Source organism: Zosterops lateralis (genome assembly GCF_965231275.1).
Source record: "Zosterops lateralis genome assembly, chromosome: 27".
NCBI lineage: Eukaryota > Metazoa > Chordata > Aves > Passeriformes > Zosteropidae > Zosterops > Zosterops lateralis.
The window spans coordinates 504,970-526,154 of record NC_139787.1 but is presented as its reverse complement, the minus strand read 5'-3'; the positions used below and the strand labels follow the sequence as shown (position 1 = coordinate 526,154).

The window sequence follows — 21,185 nt, the reverse complement described above, 5'->3', positions numbered from 1 at the left end:
TTGTAATTTTTTTGTTAATTTGTTTTTGCAATTTTTTTGGTAATTTTTTTTGTAATTTTTTTTTTTTTTTTAATTTTTAATTTTTAATTTTTTTTTTAATCAAATCATCCTTTGCCTGGCCAGCCCAGGCTTGACCACTGTGTTACAACACGACACAAAAGCCTCCTGGTTGATTTTTTATTTTTTATTTTTATTTTTTTAGGGGGAATTACAGCACCAGAATGGGATGTCCAAAGTGACCCCTGTTTCTCATGGATTCCTTTGCCAAAATGTGAAATTGGGAACTGCAGTTTTCCAGCCCCACATCCCCAGGGCTGGGGGGAGCTGGGTGTTCCTGGGACTGGCTGAGCTCAGTTTAGCAGGGCTGGGAATGTCCCCAGAAATAAAATCTTCCCTGAGCCCCCTTCACTGGAATTCCAGTGTTCCCCTTCCCTGGAATTCCAATGTTCCCCTTCACTGGAATTCCAGTGTTCCCTTTCCCTGGAATTCCGATGTTCCCCTTCCTCCTGCATCCAAATATTCCCAGAGTCTTTTCCTCCTGCATCCCAAATATTCCCAGTCTCTTCCTCCTGCATCCCAACATTCCCAGAGTCTTTTCCTCCTGCATCCCAACATTCCCAGACCCCCAGGCCTTCCCTCCTCCTGCATCCCCTGCAAGGAGCTGAGCCAGTCCCAGATTCCGGTGTCGACCCCAAAGCCTCACAAAAATCTGTCAGGATCCATCAAGATCAGCATTTTCACCCCTCAGATTTGGAAACCAGGGGTGGGGAGATGTGGGAATGCAGGAATTGTTTTATCAGGGAGATGTGGGAATGCAGGGATTGTTTTATCAGGGAGACCAGACTGGGACTGGTGGGGCCAGCACAGGGAAGGGTTTAGAAACTGAGAAGTGATTGTGACATTTATTGTTGGAAAATAAAAATAAAAATAATAAAATAAAATAAAATAAAATAAAATAAATATTAAAATAAAAATAAAATAAAAATAAAAATAAAATATAAATATAAATATAAATTAAAAATAAAAATAAAATAAAAAATAAAAATAAAAAATAAAAATAAAAATAAATATAAATATAAATTAAAAATAAAAATAAAATAAAAATAAAAATAAAAATAAAAATAAAAATAAAATATAAATATAAATATAAATTAAAAATAAAAATAAAATAAAAAATAAAAATAAAAAATAAAAATAAAAATAAATATAAATATAAATTAAAAATAAAAATAAAATAAAAATAAAAATAAAAATAAAAATAAAAATAAAAATAAAAATAAAAATAAAAATGAGATGAAAGTGCAGGCCAAGGCTGGCAGTGGAGGAGCATCATCCCTGAGAAATGGGCAGCTCCAGGATCCAGCCCCGGGGGCAGGGATGGAGCAGAGTTCCAGTGCCACATCCTCGGGCACTCGGTGACTCATGAGCCACTGTCACCGCAGAGCCACTGTCACCGCAGAGCCACTGTCACACCAGAGCCACTGTCACAGCACAGCCACTGTCACCGCAGAGCCACTGTCACCACAGAGCCACTGTCAGCCACTGTCACAGCAGAGCCACTGTCACCACAGAGCCACTGTCACCGCAGAGCCACTGTCAGCCACTGTCACCGCAGAGCCACTGTCACCGCAGAGCCACTGTCACACCAGAGCCACTGTCACCCACTGTCACCACAGAGCCACTGTCACCGCAGAGCCACTGTCACACCAGAGCCACTGTCACCGCAGAGCCACTGTCACCGCACAGCCACTGTCACCCACTGTCACCACAGAGCCACTGTCACACCAGAGCCACTGTCACAGCACAGCCACTGTCACCGCAGAGCCACTGTCACCGCACAGCCACTGTCACACCAGAGCCACTGTCACCCACTGTCACCACAGAGCCACTGTCACCACAGAGCCACTGCCACAGCAGAGCCACTGTCACCACAGAGCCACTGTCACCGCAGAGCCACTGTCACCACAGAGCCACTGTCACAGCAGAGCCACTGTCACAGCAGAGCCACTGTCACCGCAGAGCTCAGTGTCCCCTGTTTCTGCCCCTGGGGGGTTTTTTGTGGATCATCAGAGGGAACAGGATTGGCAGCAGGACAGAGAATGGCCCCCATCCACATCTGCCAGGGCCTAAAAACACAGAAAGTGGGGTAGAGCTGAGAGGAATGGGATAAAAACAGGGGAATAATGGGATAAAAACAGGGGAATAATGGGGATAAAATGTGAGGGGAATGGGATAAAAACAGGGGAATGATTGGGATAAAAACAGGGGAATAATGGGATAAAAACAGGGGAATAATGGGGTAAAGTGTGGGGGGAATGGGATAGAAACAGGGGAATGATGGTGGGATAAAGTGTGGGGGAAATGGGATAAAAACAGGGAAATGATGGTGGGATAAAGTGTTGAGGGGAACGGGATAAAAACAGGGAAATTATGGTGGGATAAAGTGTGGGGGGAATGGGATAAAATGTGATGAAAAGGGAGAAAATCAGGGCTACAATCAGAGGGAAGATGGGATGTTAAATGGGAATGACAGGATAACACCAGGGATGGTGGGATAACAACTGGGGGTGACAGTGGGTAACTCCAGGGGTGATGGTTGTGGCCATTCAGGGAGATCTGGGTGGATCCTGGTGGTTTCCATGGCTGAGGAACAGAGAAATCCCACCCTGGGGCTCCCTGGATCCAGCCAGGAATCACCAGATTCTCAGGATACTGGAGATCTCTTAAGACTTCCCACCTGGCTGTGAGGCAAAGTGCAGCCTCAGCACAGAAAACACTGCGATGGAAGAAGGAAAAAAAGCAGCAGATTCCACATCCTCCCCACAAATTCCCAGCTCTTGGAGGCTCCAGCAATGCCCAGGGGCAGAAGGAAGTGTGTCTGTGGACTCCAAGCCCTTTGAAGATTTCCCAGGGGCGTGTTTGACTTCCTTGGCACCAAAAATTCCAAATTCAGCTCCCTGGATTTGGGAGAAATCAAGAGCAGGAACCCAGAGATTCCTGAAAAGAGCACACAACTCTTCCAGCCTGGTTTTTCCCCCCATGGCCCAAGCAGGGAAAGAAATCTCAGCCGACAACAAACACACAGAGAAGTCTCATTTTGGTTCCCAAATCCTTTTATTTGCAAGTGGTTGACCACTGCTTTCCATATACAAATCCAGTAAAAAGGAGCTTGGAAAAGCTTCCAGAGGGAGAGAAAAGGGAGGAGGTGGGGAGAACAAGGGAAATTATCACTATTAAAAAAAACAGGGGAAAGAAATGGGGAGGGAAAGAAGGATCAGGGGACGCCCCCCAGCCTTTTGCAGGAACGGGAATGTTGATACGAGGAGCTGTGGGATGGGGAATGGAGAGTCTCCTCCTTCTCAGGGCAGAGGACCCCGCAGGGGCCCCCGAGGGGGGACTCCAGGGGGTCTCTGTGCCGGCCGAGGGGGCAGTGGGACCCTCTGGTAGCCGTAGGGGGGTGGCCTGGGGGGCCCGTTGTAGCCGTGGGGCGGCATCAGGGGAGGGGGCCCGCGGAGCCCGTGGTGCGGCAGCGGCCCGGGGTGACCTGTGGGGACACGGGGGTCAGACACGGCCCACTGAGCCCCAAATCACCTCCCAGACCTCCCTCCAGGTGCCCCCCACACCCACAGCCAGGTGTGCCCCAGCTTGGCCAACACTCCCTCTGTGTTGGGGGGTCCTGTTGTTGGGGGGTCCCAGAAACAGGAATTTCTCCCCAAACCCCCTGTGGGGCACAGAACCATCCCAAAACTCTGGATATCCTGATTGGGGAGTTGCAGGGTCCCATATCACAATGAGAAAACCCTGTGAAGACCCCAGAGCAGGGGGGTGTCAAGTCCCCCCAGGTCTTGCTTCATGCACACTCCCTCTGTGCTGGGGGGGTCCCAGAAACAGGAATTTCTGCCCAAAGCCCCCGTGGGGCACAGAACCATCCCAAAACTCTGGATATCCTGATTGGGGAGTTGCAGGGTCCCATATCACAATGAGAAAACCCTGTGAAGGGAGGTGCCAGGTCCCTCCAGGTCTTACACATCCCCATCCTTTCCTCCTACCCCCAAAACCAGACCCCAACTCACCCATTGGAGATCCAAAGTGTGGCCCCCGAGGGGGGAGCCCCATGGGAGGGGGCCCAGGGTGTGGGGGACACAGGGGTCACACAGGGGGGGACACGGCCCCCTGAGCCCCAAATCACCTCCCAAACCTCCCTCCAGGTGTCCCCCACACCCACACCCAGGTGTCCCCCAGCTTGGCCAACACTCCCTCTGTGGTGGGGAAAATTCCCAGAAACAAGAATTTCTCCCAAAACCCTCTGTGGGGCACAGAACCATCCCAAAACTCTGGATATCCTAATGGAGGAGTTGCAGGGTCCCATATCACAATGAGAAAACCCTGTGAAGACCCCAGAGCAGGGGGGTGCAAAGTCCCCCCAGGTTTTTCTTCTTGCACATCCCCATCCTTTCCTCCTACCCCCAAAACCAGACCCCAACTCACCCATTGGAGATCCAAAGTGTGGCCCCCGAGGGGGGAGCCCCATGGGAGGGGGCCCAGGGTGTGGCATTCCTGGGGGAGGCCTGGGGGGTGGCTGCCCCCCAGATCCTGGTGGTCCTGGGTGGTGCTGCCCCATCCCGGGGGGCCCGTGGTGCACCTGCATCGGGGGCATTCCTAAGGGAGGATGGAGTTTGGGGTGTTGGGAAGCAGCTCTGGGAACTGCAGTTCCAGCTGAGTGTGGAAAACGTGGGTGCAAAGGGGTTTGTGCTGCCAAAAAAGGGGTTTGGAGAGAAGGAGAACGCAGCTTTTTGGCTGGGAGGTTTTTGGATGTCAGTGTGTGGGAAAAGAAATGGGATAGGGAGTGTGTGCAGCCCTGGGACAGTGAGGAATCCCCAGCTCTGGAGATTTTTGGATAAACTCACAGAGCAATCCAAAGCTAAAGGCTTGTCCTGCTCCAGTTGAAGCAGCCAGAGTCCCCCCCAAATTTATTTTTTCCCAATCGTCCCATTAAAAAAAATTATCTCATTTTGTCCCATTGACAAAAAAAAAAAAAAAAAAGATTTCTTCCTCCCAAGCCTCATTTTGCCTGGCCAGGTGTAATTGGCTCTGCTCAGGCCCCAGAGCATCTGTTCCTGCCATGGCCAGAGCAGGATCACACAAAGCTCCCTAATCAGGGAGGCTCTGGAGCCACAGGATCAAACAAATCCTTAAAGAGAATCATTAAACTGCCCATTTCACAAAATCTGTGCTTTTGAACACAGAGCTGAGATGCAGACAGAGCTCCTTCCCAGGACCAAAATGTGGGGGAATCAGGGAAAAAAAACCTATTTTATTAAATTATTAATGGCAAAATTAGCTCTTGCCTTTCTTCTCTGCATCATTGCCTGCCTTCCTTCCTCCTTTCCCTTCCTTTCCTTTTTCCCTTCCTTTCCCCCCTTCCCTTCCCTTTTCCTTCCCCTCCCTCCCCTTCCCTTTTTCCTTCCCTTTTCCCTTCCCTTGCCTTTTCCCTTCCCTTTCCCTTCCCTTTTCCCTTCCCTTTTCCCTTCTCTTCCTTTTTCTCTTCCCTTTTCCCTTCCCTTTTTCCCTTCCCTTTTCCCTTTTCCCTTCCCTTTTCCTTTCCCTTCCCTTCCCTTTTCCCTTCCCTTCCCTTTTCCCTTCCCTTTTTCCCTTCCCTTTCCCTTCCCTTTTCCCTTCTCTTCCTTTTTCTCTTCCCTTTTCCCTTCCCTTCCCTTTTCCCTTCCCTTTTCCTTTCCCTTCCCTTCCCTTTTCTCTTCCCTTTTCCCTTCCCTTCTCTTCCCTTTTCCCTTTCCTTTCCCAACTCAAGACAACCAACACCTCTCCCTGCTCAGGCACCTCCCAGACACCAACATTTTTCCTCAATTCCCCAAACCCTCCAGCAATCACAATCCCCCTCCCAACTCTGTGACAAATAAAAACAAAAAAGAGAATTAATCCCCTTTTCACGCAGCCCCACTCCTTTACCTGGGTGGTGCATCCCTCCTGGAGGGAAGGGGTGAGGGTGAGGGGGGTGTCCCCCTGCAGGGGCAGCTCCTGACGGGGGTCCAGGGGCTCCAGCTCCGGGGGGCATTGGAGGGGGAGGCATGGCCGGGGGCAGCCCGGGGGGCAGCGCTCCGGGAGGGGGAACCGGCGGCGGGAACGAGCCAGGGGGAGGCAGGCCTGGAAAATAAACGGGAAATGTGGGGTCAGGGGAAATAAAACAACAGAAAAAGTCATGAGAAAGAAGCTGGAAACAGCAGGATGATGGGCCAGCAGCTTGAGCCAATCTTCTTTTCTCTTCTCACTTCCAGAACCAGTCTTAAAGGTATGTGGGGCCAGGGAAAAAATAAAAAAAAAAAAAAACAAAACAAAACAAAACAAAACAAACTGATAAAAAACTCAGGGAAAAAGAAGCAGGAAACAGCAGGATGATGGGCCAGCACCTTCTTTCCTCTGCTCACTCCCAGAACCAGCCTTTGTTGGGAAAGATGGGACAGGAAGGATTTATGGATATGATTTTATGGTAATAAATACTGCAGGTGTAAAAGCTGTGAGTGAAATAGGAATGAAAGGCATGTTTGAGATGTGAGCATGGCAGGCAGGAAGACGGGGATGAGCTGGAGATGGGTGAAAAAAACAGAAAAACAAAAGACAGGAATGTTGTCTTTCCATCCTGCAAAGGCATCAGGGAACAAGGGGCATAAGAAAGGAGTTTATGGAGTTTAGAATATAAAATGACATGGTGATGTAGCAGTGCAAAGTCTGTAGGTTTTGTATCTCACGCCGGTTGGTCACTGTAAATTAGAATATTCAACACAAAAGGAGATAGAATGGATTGGAACAAGGAGATCACTCTCTTACCCTCTTGGCTCTCTTTGTTTGCTCTCTTGGCCCATCCTCTCTCCTCTCTCTCACCTCACTTGCTCCTGTTTTCTCTCCACGTTTTTCCCCTGCTCTCACCCCATTTTTACCCCTGAGCTCTCTTCTCTCTCTCTCTCCCCATTCTCTCTTCAGGGCTTTGCTCCAGCCCAGGCTGGTGGCTGAAGGCATTTGTAATATTTGGTAGTAATTTTACAAATTTGTATTATTTGTAATAATAAACCCACGTCTTTCTACAACATCTCAGGTGTGCAAAATTCCTTCTCCCTGCCATCCATAAAAAAATTCTACAAGTCTTAAAGGCACAAAATAAACAATTTGAGGGGGATACAATAATCATAATCACTCCTAGGACAGCCTTATCACCCACCTGGGGGGGTAACCCCGGGTCCCAAGGCAGTGACCACAGGTGTGGGCACAGATGGAGGAGGAGGAGCATCAGCAAAGAGCTGGTGGGGTCTGTCAGCCTGGGACAGAGGATTCTGAGCTGCCAGCAGCCTCTCAGCTGCAGAGCCGTGCCTCTCCCCTTTGGAATCCTTTTTGAAAGCGTAGGACACGGTGATGGGGCGGTTACACAGGTACTGCCCGTTCATGGCCTCGATTGCAGCATCCGAGGCATCAAAACTGGCAAAATTAATAAAGGCATAACCCTTAGAATTGCCAGTATCGGGGTCCCTCATGATCTTGGGGGTCTGCAGGATGACCCCAAAGGCGCTGAAGGTGTCGTAGAGCAGCTTCTCGTCGATCTCGGGGTCCAGGTTTCCGATGAAGATGTTGGCCCCCACGTCCAGGTTTTTGTTGTGGGCCGAGGCTTTGTTCACCCGGATGGGTTTCCCGTAGAGTTTGATCATGTTCATGATTTTGATGGCGTAGTCGGCGTCCTCCTCGCTCAGGAATTCCACAAAGCCATAGCCTGGGGGGCACAGAAAAACCTCAGGGGGGTTCTGGTTAAAGGATCTCAAAGGGGAACCCCAAAAAGGACTTTAAGACACAATGAGACCTCCCCACAACTCCCTCCACTTTAAAATTCCAGCTCGTTGAAAAACCCCATTTAATTCCAACTCCTTGAAAAACCCCATTTAATTCCAACTCCCTAAAAAACCCCATTTAATTCCAACTCCCTAAAAAACTCCATTTAATTATCGACTGACACTGCTTAATTTCATTTAAATGTCACTTAATATTTTATTCAGTATATTCACTTAATTTAAACTCTGGGGGCACCAACACCATGCAGGACAAAGGATAATCCCCCTTTTTTATATCCTAATCCCACCCCAGCTCTATTTATTGGGATTTTTGGACCCACCCCAGGTCTATTTATTGGGATTTCTGGGTTCCTAATCCCTCCCCAGGACTATTTATTGGGATTTTTGTGTTCCTCACCCCTAACCCCACCCCCGGCTGTATTTATTGGGATTTTTGGGCCCATCCTCGGTGTATTTATTGGGATTTTTGTGCTCCTCACCCTGGTGCTGGCCCGTCACTCGGTCCTTGGGCATGTGTGTGTTGACCACGGGCCCGGCCTGCAGGAAAAGCTCCCAGAGCAGCGGCTCGCTGACCTTCTCGTCCAGTCCTCCCACATAAACCGTGGCGTCTGGGAGAAAATCGAGGTTAGAAATGGGAAATAACGAGGTTGAAATCGCTCAAATCAAAACCCACACCCTGAACCACAAAATTAGCCCCCTGTCAGATTTTAATACAAGAGGCGTCCCCTTCTTTATGCTTCGGGAAATCAGGGCCCACAACAACCCCCCGGAGCTCCTCAAGGAGCCCAAAAAGCCCTTCCAGTGTCTCCAATAAAGAAATCCCTCATTCCCCCTCAGCATCGCCCCCAACACCCCCCCCCCCGACGCCTCTAACGCACCCAAGCTCTCCCCAAGCCCCCCGAGACATCCCCCTAACGCCCACAGCGTCCCCCTGAGCCTCCCCCTGTCCCCGGAGCTCCCCGACACCGCCCGGGCCGTTCCCACCCTGGTTCCTCTCGGAGATCGGCCCCGCCGCCATCTTGTCCCTCTCCCGCTCCCGCTCCCGCTCGGCGGGACGCACGCACGCACGCACGACGTACGTGACGTCAACGCGTACACTCACGTAAGGGTAGACCGGAAGTGATGCGGTGGAGGAGAAGGCGCGGCCGCCATGTTGGGGGAGGGCGGGAAGGCGGCGCCGCTTTTCTTCTGTCGCGACATGAATATCGCGACTATCCCTGCCCTCAGCGCGATACCAGCGCCGCAGACACACAGATCTGGACTCCCGCAGTGTCCCCGCTCCATCCCCGCCCCTTCCAGGCCCATCCCATCTCCCTCAAGGCCCAGCCCTGAGCTCCTCCAGCCTCATGGAAGCAGCACGAATTTAATGAAAAAAAAAAAAAACAAAAACAAAAACAAAAAAAAAAAACAGTGACCCGGCAGTGTCCGTTCAGCCTCAGGGACACCTCGAGATGCTCTGAGCCCCAAGCATCCAGAGGTGGTGGGGAGCAGCTGGAAGGAGCAGCTGGAGGTTGTTCCAGAGGCACCAAATCCCAAGAGATCCTGGAGCTGGGATGGGGTCAGATGCCTTTTTGGGGTCTCAGTGGGGTCTCCGCAGGTTCCAGGCGTGGAGACGGTCCTGGAGCAGCTGCAGCTCCTCAGCCAGCCCGGCCAGGGATGAGGCCAGGCGGCCACGCTGCTGGGAGAGCATCCCTCCATCATCCAGCATCCATCATCCTTCATCCCTCTATCCCTCCATCCATCCATCCATCCCTCCATCCATCCCTCCATCCATCCCTCCATCCATCCCTCCATCCATCCATCCCTCCATCCATCCCTCCATCCATCCCTCCATCCATCCCTCCATCCCTCCCTCCATCCATCCATCCATCCATCCATCCATCCATCCATCCCTCCATCCATCCATCCATCCATCCCTCCATCCATCCATCCATCCATCCATCCATCCATCCCTCCGTCCATCCCTCCATCCATCCATCCATCCATCCCTCCATCCATCCATCCATCCATCCCTCCATCCATCCATCCATCCATCCATCCATCCCTCCGTCCATCCCTCCATCCATCCATCCATCCATCCCTCCATCCCTCCATCCATCCATCCCTCCATCCATCCATCCATCCATCCATCCATCCATCCGTCCATCCATCCATCCACAATTTGTGTCCAGCCTCACCCCCAGCCCAATCAGCAGGACAACCTGGGACCCCCCAAACTGTGACCCCCCAAACCAGGACCCCCCAAACTGTGACCCCCATCCTCCCCTGGTGCCTCAGTTTCCCCGTTACCTGTTCCTGGGGCAGCCCCCTGAGGTAACAGCGGTGCCAGAGGCGGATGCAGGGCCCGGAGGTGCAGGGCAGGAGCAGCCCAGGGGGGGGATGGCAGGTCCCCAAGAGCCCCCCTGGTGTCCCCGGGCTCTCTGGGGGGGACACTCGGGGTGGGGGGCGCAGGGAGGGGCGGCTCCACCAGGGCAGGACGTGGGGACACAAGGAGCCCTTGGTCAGGGTCAGCACCAGCCTGTCCCCTCCCCACAGACAGGAGTTTCCAGGCTGGAAAAAAGGGGAAAAACAGGGATTAGGAAAAAAAATTGAGGGAAATTTGGGCTGAGGGATGAATGAGAGAGATTAGGGGAAAACAGGGATTAGGAAAAAAATTGAGGGAAATCTGGGCTGAGGGATGAATGAGAGGGATTAGGGGAAAACAGGGATTAGGAAAAAAATTGAGGGAAATTTGGGCTGGGGGATCAGAGGGAGTAGGGATTAGGGGAAAACAGGGATTAGGTAAAAAAATGAGGGAAATCTGGGCTGAGGGATGAATGAGAGGCATTAGGGGAAAACAGGGATTAGGAAAAAAAATGGAGGGAAATCTGGACTGAGGGATGAATGAGAGGCATTAGGGGAAAACAAAAAGGGGGAGAAAGAAATCCGTTGTGAAAACAGGGAAAGGAAAACAGGGGAGGAAGAACGGGGTGAAAAAATAGGAATAAAAGGGGCTGAAAGAGGAAACAATAAGGATTAAAGGGGGAAAAAAAGAGAGAAAAACCAACCAGATGGACAAAAATGGGACCCCCAGCACATTCACACTCACCTTGCCTGGAGCCAGGGGCTCAGCAGGGGCCAGGAGTCCCACGGGGTTCCTGAATTTCTCCTGCTGCTGTCGGGAGTAACGCCGGCCCCAGGCCCACACCGGGGGGAAGGTGCAGCTTTGGGGGTCTCCCCTGTGCCCCCCAGGCTCCTGCCAGCCCCCCATGGGCCTGTAGGTCTGGTTTGGGAGCCGGGACTGCAGGGGGAGAGTTGGGAAGTCAATCTCCCATTTGGGATGGGGAAACTGAGGCACGGAGGGGAAAAAATAAAAAGGGTAAAATGGGAAATCCAAGGGGGTGCCCATGTCCAGTTTAGAACAAGGATGGAGAAATAGAAATAGAAACAGAGTGAGGAGAAGAAAGGGGTGAAATGGGAGAGTTTGGGGGTGCAGCAGTGTCCCTTTACCCCTCACCAGTTTAGAACAGGGATGGAGAAACAGAAATAGAAACAGAAATAGAAATAGAATGAGGAGAAAAAGGGGTGAAATGGGGGAGTTTGGGGGTGCAGCAGTGTCCCCCTGCCCCTTACCAGTTTAGATCAGGGATGGAGAAACAGAAATAGAAAAAGAAACAGAGTGAGGAGAAGAAAGGGGTGAAATGGGGGAGTTTGGGGTGCAGCAGTGTCCCCCTGCCCTCACCAGGCCGCTGAGGCCCCGCTGGCTCTGGCAGCTGAAGCGGAAAGTGCTGAAGTAGGGGCTGAAGCTGCTGTCGTGGAGAGCCAGGAGAAAAGCTTCAGTGAAGCCAAAATGTGCCGGGAATTGCCACAGGAGCTGCCAGGTGCAGTCCAGGAACAGCAGGAACACAGGAGCCTGGGGAGGGGGATACAGGATGGGGGGTCTCACCTTTTCCCAACTCCTGTCACCCCAGTGGGGCAGGAATGGGGGGTCTCAACCTCCTCCCATCTCCTGTCACCCCATGGGGGGGTCTCACCTTCTCCCAACTCCTTCACCCCAGTGGGAGAGGAATGGGGAGGGGTCTCATCTCCTCCCTGGGGGTGTCCCAACTCCTGTCACCCCATAGGACAGGAATGGGGAGGGGTCTCACCTCCTCCCTGGGGGTGTCCCAACTCCTGTCACCCCATAGGAGAGAAATGGGGAGGGGTCTCACCTCCTCCCTGGGGGTGTCCCAACTCCTGTCACCCCATGGGGGGTCTCATCTCCTCCCTGGGGGTGTCCCAGCTCCTGTCACCCCACTGGGAGAGGAATGGGGAGGGGTCTCGCCTCCTCCCTGGGGGTGTCCCAACTCCTGTCACCCCAATGGGACAGGAATGGGGAGGGGTCTCACCTCCTCTTTCGGGGTGTCCCAACTCCTGTCACCCCACTGGGACAGGAATGGGGGTCTCACCTCCTCCCAGGCAGGGTCCCAACTCCTGTCACCTCAGTGGGGCAGGAATGGGGAGGGGTCTCATCTCCTCCCAACTCCTGTCACCCCATAGGACAGGAATGGGGAGGGGTCTCATCTCCTCCCTGGGGGTGTCCCAGCTCCTGTCACCCCCATAGGACAGGAATGGGGAGGGGTCTCACCTCCTCTCTGGGGGTGTCCCAGCTCCTGTCACCCCCCTGGGGCAGGAATGGGGAGGGGTCTCACCTCCTCCCTGGGGGTGTCCCAACTCCTGTCACCCCAGGGGGGGTCTCATCTCCTCCCTGGGGGTGTCCCAGCTCCTGTCACCCCATGGGGGGTCTCATCTCCTCCCTGGGGGTGTCCCAGCTCCTGTCACCCCCATAGGACAGGAATGGGGAGGGGTATCACCTCCTCCCTGGGGGTGTCCCAGCTCCTGTCACCCCACTGGGAGAGGAATGGGGAGGGGTCTCACCTCCTCCCTGGGGGTGTCCCAGCTCCTGTCACCCCATGGGACAAGAATGGGGAGGGGTCTCACCTCCTCCCTGGGGGTGTCCCAGCTCCTGTCACCCCCATAGGACATGAATGGGGAGGGGTCTCACCTCCTCCCTGGGGGTGTCCCAGCTCCTGTCACCCCCATAGGACAGGAATGGGGAGGGGTCTCACCTCCTCCCTGGGGGTGTCCCGCCGGAGCAGCCCCAGCCGCCGTGGGAAGGGGTGCCCGGCTGCCACCCACTCCCTCTGCACCAGGCTCTGGAATCCAGGCAGGGAACGGGCGTGGGGGTCCCCCAGGAGCTGCACCAGAGAGGCCAGGAGGCAGTTCAGGTCTCGATCTGAGGGCTCTGAGGAGGGGGATCAAGGTGGTGAGGGGGGGGGCTCATCCCCTTTCCAGCCCCTTCCATCCTTTTCCATCTCTCCCATCCCACCTTGCAGGACCACGGAGCAGCGTTTCCCTGCCAGCAGCGACACCACCTCCACAGCTTTTCTCAGGCAGGTGCTGGGGGCAAAAAAAAAGGGGTTCAGGGCACCCCAAAATGCCACAGTCACCTATTTGAGTGGCTCAAGCCCCCACCACAATGCCCTCATCACCCCATAGAGCCAGTTGGGGTGGGAGGGGATATTCCACTATGGGATTTAGGATGATTTTCCCCCCTAAGCCCCAAAAAATCCCCCTGTCCCCTCCTCACCGGACGTGCTCCAGCCAGCGTGTCGCCTCCACAGCTGAGAGCCACTTCTCCTCTGCCACTGCACCTGGATCCCACGGGATGGGGGTTCAGTGGAGCCCTCTGGGAGGGTTTGGGGGTCCCCTGGGTCTATCCATTATCCATCCATTCATCCCTCCATCCCTCCATTCATCCGTCCATCCCTCCATCCCTCCATCCATCCATCCCTCCATCCCTCCATCCATCCATCCATCCATCCATCCATCCCTCCATCCATCCATCCATCCATCCCTCCATCCATCCCTCCATCCATCCCTCCATCCATCCCTCCATCCATCCATCCCTCCATCCCTCCCTCATCCATCCATCCCTCCATCCCTCCCTCATCCACCCATCCCTCCATCCATCCCTCCATCCATCCATCCATCCCTCCATCCATCCATCCATCCATCCATCCATCCATCCCTCCCTCATCCACCCATCCCTCCATCCATCCATCCCTCCATCCCTCCCTCATCCACCCATCCATCCATCCCTCCATCCATCCCTCCATCCATCCATCCATCCATCCATCCATCCATCCATCCATCCATCCATCCATCCCTCCATCCCTCCATCCCTCCACTTTACCCGTGCACAGCCCCTGCAGCCTCAGGTGGGCGAGCTGGATTTCGGCCAGCGTGGGCAGCTCGGCCACATCAGCCAACACACAGGGCCCACGGTCCCCCAGCAGCAGCATCTCCAGGCACCTGGGGGGGCACAGGAAACTCCAGGTGGGGCCACACCTGGGGGACACACCCTCAGCACCCCCCAGAGGCCCCCGGGGACCCACCTCACATCTTCACTGCCTGGCTCTGAGGCCGGGTGAAAACTCGCAGCTCTCAGCAGGTCCCCCCCACCCGGGTGGTGCCAGCACAGGCGCTGCAGGAGAAAATGGGGTGATGTCCCCCTTGTCCCCCCTAACCCTAAACCTTGTCCCCCCTAACCCTAAACCTTGTCCCCCTCCCAGTGCCCCCTTGTCCCCCCTAACCCTAACCCTTGTCCCCCCTCCCAGTGCCCCCTTGTCTCCCCTCCCAGTGCCCCCCTTGTCCCCCCTAACCCCAACCCTTGTCCCCCTCCCAGTGCCCCTTGTCCCCTCTAACCCTAACCCTTGTCCCCCCTCCCAGTGCCCCCTTGTCCCCCTAACCCTTGTCCCCCTCCCAGTGCCCCCTTGTCCCCCTCCCAGTGCCCCCCACCCCTCCAGGCACTCACAGGCACCCGTCGCTCCTGAAAGTGGGCAAAGGTTCTCTTGAGGTCGTGGTCCAGGAGCCCGCTGGGCACCCACAGGTACTGGGGGAGGCTGTGGGGAGGTGGGACACAGGCTGGGGTCCCCCCAAACCCCCAGACCCCGTTTGCAGGGTGGGGATGGACGGGGCAGTACCTGGGGGCCATGTCAAAGCGCTCATTGACGGCGCTCACCCTCCAGCCCTCGGCACCGAGACGCTGCAGCTCCTTCTCCCAGTCCCTCAGGCTCTCAAAGAGCAGAGTGGTGGACAAGCTTTCCTCCTCTTCATCCTCATCCTCTTCTTCCTCCTCCTCCTCCTCTGGGGAAGGGCAGGACCAGCCGTGGTGTCCCTCAGCATCGTCCCCCAGCCATGCAGCCGCCTCTCGTGCCTGGGCAATGGCATTGGCCACCTGCAAGGGCAGCCAGGGATGGGCTGTGAGCCCCCCAGGGATGGGCTGTGAGCCCCCCAGGGATGGGCTGTGAGCCCCCCAGGGATGGGCTGTGAGCCCCCCAGGAATGGGCTGTGAGCCCCCCAGGGATGGGCTGTGAGCCCCCCAGGCCTCCCCAGGACTGTGGGGTACCCCACAGTGAGGGTTCAACACTGATTTTCTTGCTTTCGAGTGTTTGAACCTTTGCATCCTGATTCTCACACTGATTCATGTAAATAATGTGTATTATTAGAATTTATCTGTGTGTTTTGCATAGTTGTTGTTCTTTGAGAGAGAATTTGACTGATGGTCATAGTGGCCAATGGGGTCAGGAGGTTGTGACCTCTTTAGGCCAATCTGGGCCCTCTGTAAAAAGTAAATTAGAGTCAAATAATAAAGAAATTTCCATGTCTGACCCTGCTGCTGCCTGCTGTCCTCTGTGAGGGTCCACACCACAACACGTTACCCCTCAAAAGTATAAAAATAACATTTCTGCCCCTCCCTGGCTCACCCTGAACGCCTGCGGAGCCAACCCGTTCTCGGGGAAATAAAAGTGGAGCAGCCGAAAATCCCGACAGAAAACGGTGAGTTCCTCGGGGATGAACTTGAGGCTGGAGGTGGCAGTCAGGACCTTGGGCTTGGAGAAACTGCTGGCTGAGGGCAGGGGATGAATGAGGGGTCAGGGGGTGAATGAGGGGTCAGGGGGTGAATGAGGGGTCAGGGGTGAATGAGGGGGTCTGAGGGGGTCAGGGGGGTCAGTGAGGGGTCAGGGGGATGAATGAGGGGTCAGGGGGTGAATGAGGGGGTGAATGAGGGGTCAGGGGGGTCAATGAGGGGGTCTGAGGGGGTCAGGGGGGTCAATGAGGGGTCAGGGGGTGAATGAGGGGTCAGGGGGTGAACGAGGGGGTGAATGAGGGGTCAGGGGGTGAATGAGGGGTCAGGGGGTCAGGGGATGAATGAGGGGTCAGGGGGTGAATGAGGGGTCAGGGGGTCAGGGGATGAATGAGGGGTCAGGGGGTGAATGAGGGGTCAGGGGGTGAATGAGGGGCTCTGAGGGGGTCAGGGGGGTGAATGAGGGGGTCAGGGCCAGCTGAGACCTGCCCAGCTCATCCTTTGTCCCCTCGGATGTCCCCATTACCTGCCACCAGTTTGTGGATGCAGGGCAGGGCCACCTCATCCTCAGAGTGGAGGAAACCACGGGAGCCAGGAGCCTGCGGGAGATGAGGGAGGGATGGAAACTACCCCAGAGAGGGGTGGAAACTACCCCAGAGAGGGATGGAAACTACCCCAGGGAGGGATGGAAACTACCCCAGAGAGGGATGGAAACTACCCCAGGGAGGGATGGAAACTACCCCAGAGCGTCCCCCCAGTCCCAGGAAGGGCGGTGGGGATGGATCTGGACCCAAATGTCCCTTGTCCTGCAGTGAGGAGTTCCCAGGGTGAACACAGCGGTTCCCCAGTGAATTAACTGGGATGGGAGTCAGGGATGCTGCAGGGTTGGGCTGAACCGAGGGTGGGATGGGTTGGAAATGGGATGGGGATGCCGTGGAATGGGTTAGGGTTTAGGGGGTCAGGGTTAGGGTTGGGGTCAGGGTCAGGGTTAGCGTCATGGTTAGAGTTAGGGTTAGGGTTAGGGTTAGGGTTAGGGTTAGGGTTGGGGTTGGGGTTAGGGTTAGGGGTTTGGGTCAGGGTTAGGGGGTTAGGGTTAGGGTCGGGGTTAGGGTTAGGGTCAGGGTTAGGGGTTTAGGGTTAGGGTTAGGGGTTTAGGGTCATGGTTAGAGTTAAGGTTAGGGGTTAGGGTTAGGGTTAGGGGTCAGGGTTAGGGTTAGGGGTCAGGGTTAGGGGTTAGGGTTAGGGTTAGGGTCAGGGTTAGGGGTCAGGGTTAGGGTTAGGGTCAGGGTTAGGGTTAGGGTTAGGGTTAGGGGTTTGGGTCAGGGTTAGGGGGTTAGAGTTAGGGTTAGGGGTTAGGGTTAGGGTCAGGGTCAGGGTCAGGGTTAGGGTTTAGGGACAGGGATTCCCCGGGCAGCCCCCCCGCGGTTCCTCCCGTTCCCAGTCCCGCATTCCCGGTGTTATCCCGCTGTTATTCCCGCTGTTATTCCCGTGTTATTCCCGTGTTATCCCCGTGTTATCCCCGTGTTATCCCCGTGTTATCCCGCTGTTCCCGCTGTTATCCCCGCTGTTATTCCCAGTATTATCCCGCAGTTCCCCCCGCACCTGGCCGGGCAGGAAGGCCACCCGCCGGTCTGTGCAGAGCAGCGTCCCCGCTCTGAACCCGCCGCCGTTCCCGCAGCTCCGCCGCGCTCCCTCCGCCTCCTCCAGCACCCGCTCCCCTGGGGGGGGACCAACACTGACTCTGGAGCTCTGAGAACCCCCAACCTGCCCCCCAAACCCCCCCAGCCCTACCTGGCAGCCCGGGGAAGGCCGGGCGGCGGCCGCTCATGGCGCGGGGACTTTGGCCGGGCGCGCCCGGAGCGCCGGAGGGAACCGGGAGAAAAGAGCCCCGAGCGGCCGGAGCGGCTCCGGCATCCCGCCCTCCTCCCCTGGTACCCCTCCCTCCTCCCCGGGCATCCCTCCCTCCTCCCCGGGCATCCCTCCCTCCTCCCCTGGCATCCCTCCCTCCTCCCCGGGCATCCCTCCCTCCTCCCCTGGTACCCCTCCCTCCTCCCCTGGCATCCCTCCCTCCTCCCCGGGCATCCCTCCTGCCCCTGGCATCCCTCCTGCCCTGGTACCCCGCCCCTCGGGGACCCAAATTCCGCTCATCCCCTCGGATCCCGCCGTCCCACTGCCCGGTACCGGCGGTGGGAGCTCAGAGATGGGAGTTCCGCAGGCTGGATGGGGTTAGGGGAGAGTTCAGCCCCTGGACAGGCGGTTTTGGGGTCCCACAGGCGCTGCCCGGTGCAGGGGAACCCCCAAACCCTGTTCAAGGGGCCCCTCCCGGGCACAGGCAGGAGAAGGCTCTGGGTGAGTCACGGCAGAAGAATGAAACTTTCTCCTCCCAGCACAACACCGGCTCCCGACCGAGCCCCGGGGCTTCTGAGCCTGTTGTGGTTCTCCAGGGGATGGTTTGTCCCTTCTGACCCCCTGGAGTTCCTTAGCACTTAGAGTGACTTTCCTTTTCCTTTTCCTTTTCCTTTTCCTTTTCCTTTTCCTTTTCCTTTTCCTTTTCCTTTTCCCTTTCCTTTCCTTTCCTTTCCTTTCCTTTCCTTTCCTTTCCTTTCCTTTCCTTTCCTTTCCTTTCCTTTCCTTCCCTTCCCTTCCCTTTCCCTTTCCCTTTCCCTTTCCCTTTCCTTCCCTTTTCCTTCCCTTTCCTTCCCTTCCCTTTTTCCTTTCCTTTTTCTTTTCATTTTTCCTTTCCTTTTTCCTTCCCTTCCCTTCCCTTCCCTTCCCTTTCCCCCTGGCTGTGGTCCAGCTCTCTCTTTTCTGAGCCAGGGACTATAAATTCTCTCCCCGTCCCTTTTCTTACCTCTTTCCCCCCTGAAATTTCAAAGAATAAACACCTGGCACAAAAATCCCGGGGAAAAGATCCTCTTCTGAGATCTCTCACCTCATCCTTGCTATAATTCTCTCCAAATCCTCCTGATAACTGAGCTAAAGCCCCCAAGGAGGAGGAGGAGGGCAGGAGAGGGAATTTATACAGGAGCCCACATTGAACAGCAGGGGGATGGTGGCCCAGGGGATGGTGGCCCTGGGGATGGTGGCCCTGGTGTCACCTGTGGATTGTGGCCCTGGGGATGGTGGCCCTGGGGATGGTGGCCCTGGGGATGGTGGCCCTGGTGTCACCTGTGGATTGTGGCCCTGGGGATGGTGGCCCTGGGGATGGTGGCCCTGGTGTCACCTGTGCCACCCCCCAGTGCCACAAGACCTCCAGGAACCCCAAAACCCAAAGCCTGAGGCAGCAGATAAATCCTGACACAAACCAGGCACATGGAAAACTCCGCTTCCAACTCTGATTTTTAAGGGTTTTTTTGCCTCTCCCCTCATATTTTTGGGGCAGTCCCAGGTTTGGAGGCTGCAGCTGGTGCACCCCGATTCTCCTCCTGCAGGAGAATCATCACCTGGAAGAGGTTCCTGGGCTTTTGGCTCTGGCACTTGGCAAAATGAGAGGAATTTCCTGGAGGATTTGAGCCTGGAGCTGCTCCAAGCCAGGACAGGGTCAGTCTGGACTGTGGCAGGAGGAAAAATTGTTGGAAGAAAATCATCCAGCAGAGAGAGAGACGGGGAACTGGGCAGGGAATGGTCCGTGCTGGATTTTAATCCCTAATTTTATCCTGAGACAAATCAGGCCTTGGGATACAGGTGGGGAAAAGGCTCCAAGAGCAGCAAAGATGGACAGAAACAGGGAGGAAAAAATGTTTGAGGGGGTTCTTTTTTTAAAATGAAAACCAAAAATGGAATCGCACAATAAATAATATAATTAATAACCCCAAAAAATAATAAATAATAAATGATGCCCCCCCAAAAAATCACAATAATTAGATGGAGAAGGGGATGAAGAACAGCCTGAGGAGGGAATTGGGGATGCCCAGAGCCCCTCGGGGTGAGGGGGATGAAGGAGCCTCAGGTGCATCAGCTGAAGGTTTTTATTGTCAATGAGTCTGTGGTGCCACAAGGAGGCCACAGGTAGAGCCCAAGTGCAATGCTCTGGCCCTGTTCACCAAATAGCATCAATTAATCTGGAATAAATTAAAAAAAAAAAAAAAGAAAAAAAAAAAAAAGTTTGGTTTGTTTTTGGTTTTTGTTTTGTTTTGTTTTGTTTTGTTTTGTTTTTGTTTTTTTTGTTTTGTTTTGTTTTGTTTTTTTTAATGTGAATAAACCACTGCAGAATTAAATTAAAATTAATTCAGGTCACACTCAGTGTCGTGTTAGTGAGACCCAAAAAGCTGCCTCAGCCTCCCCCCTGCCAGGGAGGAATGGCAAAGGGTGAATCGCAATTTAATAAAACCAAATCAAATCTCATTAACGGGTTTTACAACACGCCGAGAAAGACAAAAAAGTTTTCCTCCACCAGGATCTGATGGCAGCAATTTAAATTCCCAACCACACCAGTTAAGTGCACTTAGTTTGACCTTTGGGGTCAGGCCACGGTCTCCCTGTCCCCACCTTTGTGGAAAAAATCCCTCCTGGGGGCAGGTTTGGTGCTTCTCCTCCAGTTTTTTGGAGTTTTTCCTCCAGGATTGGTGCTTTTCCTACAGTTTTTTTTTGTGTTTTCTCTCTCCTCCCACAACCCACCAAACGGGTTTTTCCCCATCCCCACCCAAATCCAGGATGGAATTAACCAAACAGGAGAGAAATTCCCCAAAAAAATTGAGGAACAAGTGGAAAAAAAAGCATCACCTCCCACCTCCCCTCCCATCCCTGCTCCCTGTGCTTCCAGGAGATAATTCCCAACGCCAAAATAAAGCTGCTGTTCCAATTTTGGGGAAAAAATAAAACTGGAATTTAAAGCAACTGCCCATAAATAGTGAGGGGGTTTGGGGTTTTAACAGTTTCAGTTTAAAATTTGGGGTGAATTGAGAGAGGGGGGCAGAGGCTGTGCCACTTAACTGAGCATTACATGTCCCTGCCCCAGGGTTAAAGTCCCTTAGAATTCCTGCAGTTTGAGGGAGAAAATGGAATTTGTTCCAAAGTTAAGAGTGGCTGTCACACCTTTCCCTTCCCACGGCTTCAGGGATTTTATAAAACCAGGAAAAAACAATTTACACCGGAGTCAAAACCATCCCAGGGGTGTGTGAAATTTGGATTTGAAAATCTGTGGATAAAAGGAGCTTTTTATTTTTGCTGGCTTGACTCTTGTGTTGGGATCCCACTAGGAAAAGGGTTTATTTGGGGGCATTTAGGTGTAGGGAAAGCCTTAATTCTCAGGGGGTTTTAGGTCTAAATTAATATTTTTTTAGGGCCTATTTTAAGGCGTTGGGTGATCCCCCCCCGAGCTCAGCACATTTCCAGCTCTTCTGCCCAATTCCTCATCATCCCTTCTCCTGGAGATGGCCTTGTGCAGGAAGGGGTTGCATAGTTTGATGCCTTCTGGAAAAAAAAATCAGCCCAAAAGAAAAAAAAAA

The 21,185-nt window shown here is 54.0% G+C and overlaps 2 protein-coding genes across 5 annotated transcripts; both read right to left on the bottom strand.

Annotated features, from left to right (window-relative positions):
* Positions 1-3,104: 3,104 nt before the first annotated feature.
* On the bottom strand, positions 3,105-8,936 carry SF3B4 (splicing factor 3b subunit 4). Its single transcript, XM_083878992.1, has 6 exons — positions 8,835-8,936; positions 8,330-8,458; positions 7,232-7,774; positions 5,968-6,162; positions 4,489-4,659; positions 3,105-3,544 (listed from the first exon to the last, which is right to left on the bottom strand). The coding sequence occupies exons 1-6, from the start codon at positions 8,866-8,868 to the stop codon at positions 3,360-3,362; spliced, it is 1,257 nt and encodes a 418-aa protein (XP_083735118.1). The 5' UTR covers positions 8,869-8,936; the 3' UTR covers positions 3,105-3,359.
* Positions 8,937-9,428: 492 nt separating this feature from the next.
* On the bottom strand, positions 9,429-18,547 carry MTMR11 (myotubularin related protein 11). 4 transcript variants are annotated; one of them, XM_083878990.1, is made up of 15 exons: positions 17,530-17,690; positions 17,341-17,456; positions 16,265-16,337; positions 15,638-15,780; positions 14,855-15,108; positions 14,686-14,773; positions 14,267-14,355; positions 14,065-14,183; positions 13,459-13,522; positions 13,198-13,268; positions 12,938-13,113; positions 11,572-11,742; positions 10,939-11,130; positions 10,140-10,400; positions 9,429-9,528 (listed from the first exon to the last, which is right to left on the bottom strand). In XM_083878990.1, exons 1-15 carry the CDS (start codon positions 17,564-17,566, stop codon positions 9,430-9,432), a joined length of 1,953 nt encoding a protein of 650 aa, XP_083735116.1. In that variant the 5' UTR covers positions 17,567-17,690; the 3' UTR covers position 9,429. The 4 variants fall into 4 exon arrangements, with proteins under 4 accessions (XP_083735116.1, XP_083735117.1, XP_083735114.1 ...); XM_083878991.1 differs by lacking the exon at positions 17,530-17,690 and adding an exon at positions 17,920-18,547 and having other exon boundaries at positions 14,686-15,108; positions 15,638-15,763; XM_083878988.1 differs by having other exon boundaries at positions 14,686-15,108.
* Between the last annotated feature and the right edge of the window lie 2,638 nt (positions 18,548-21,185).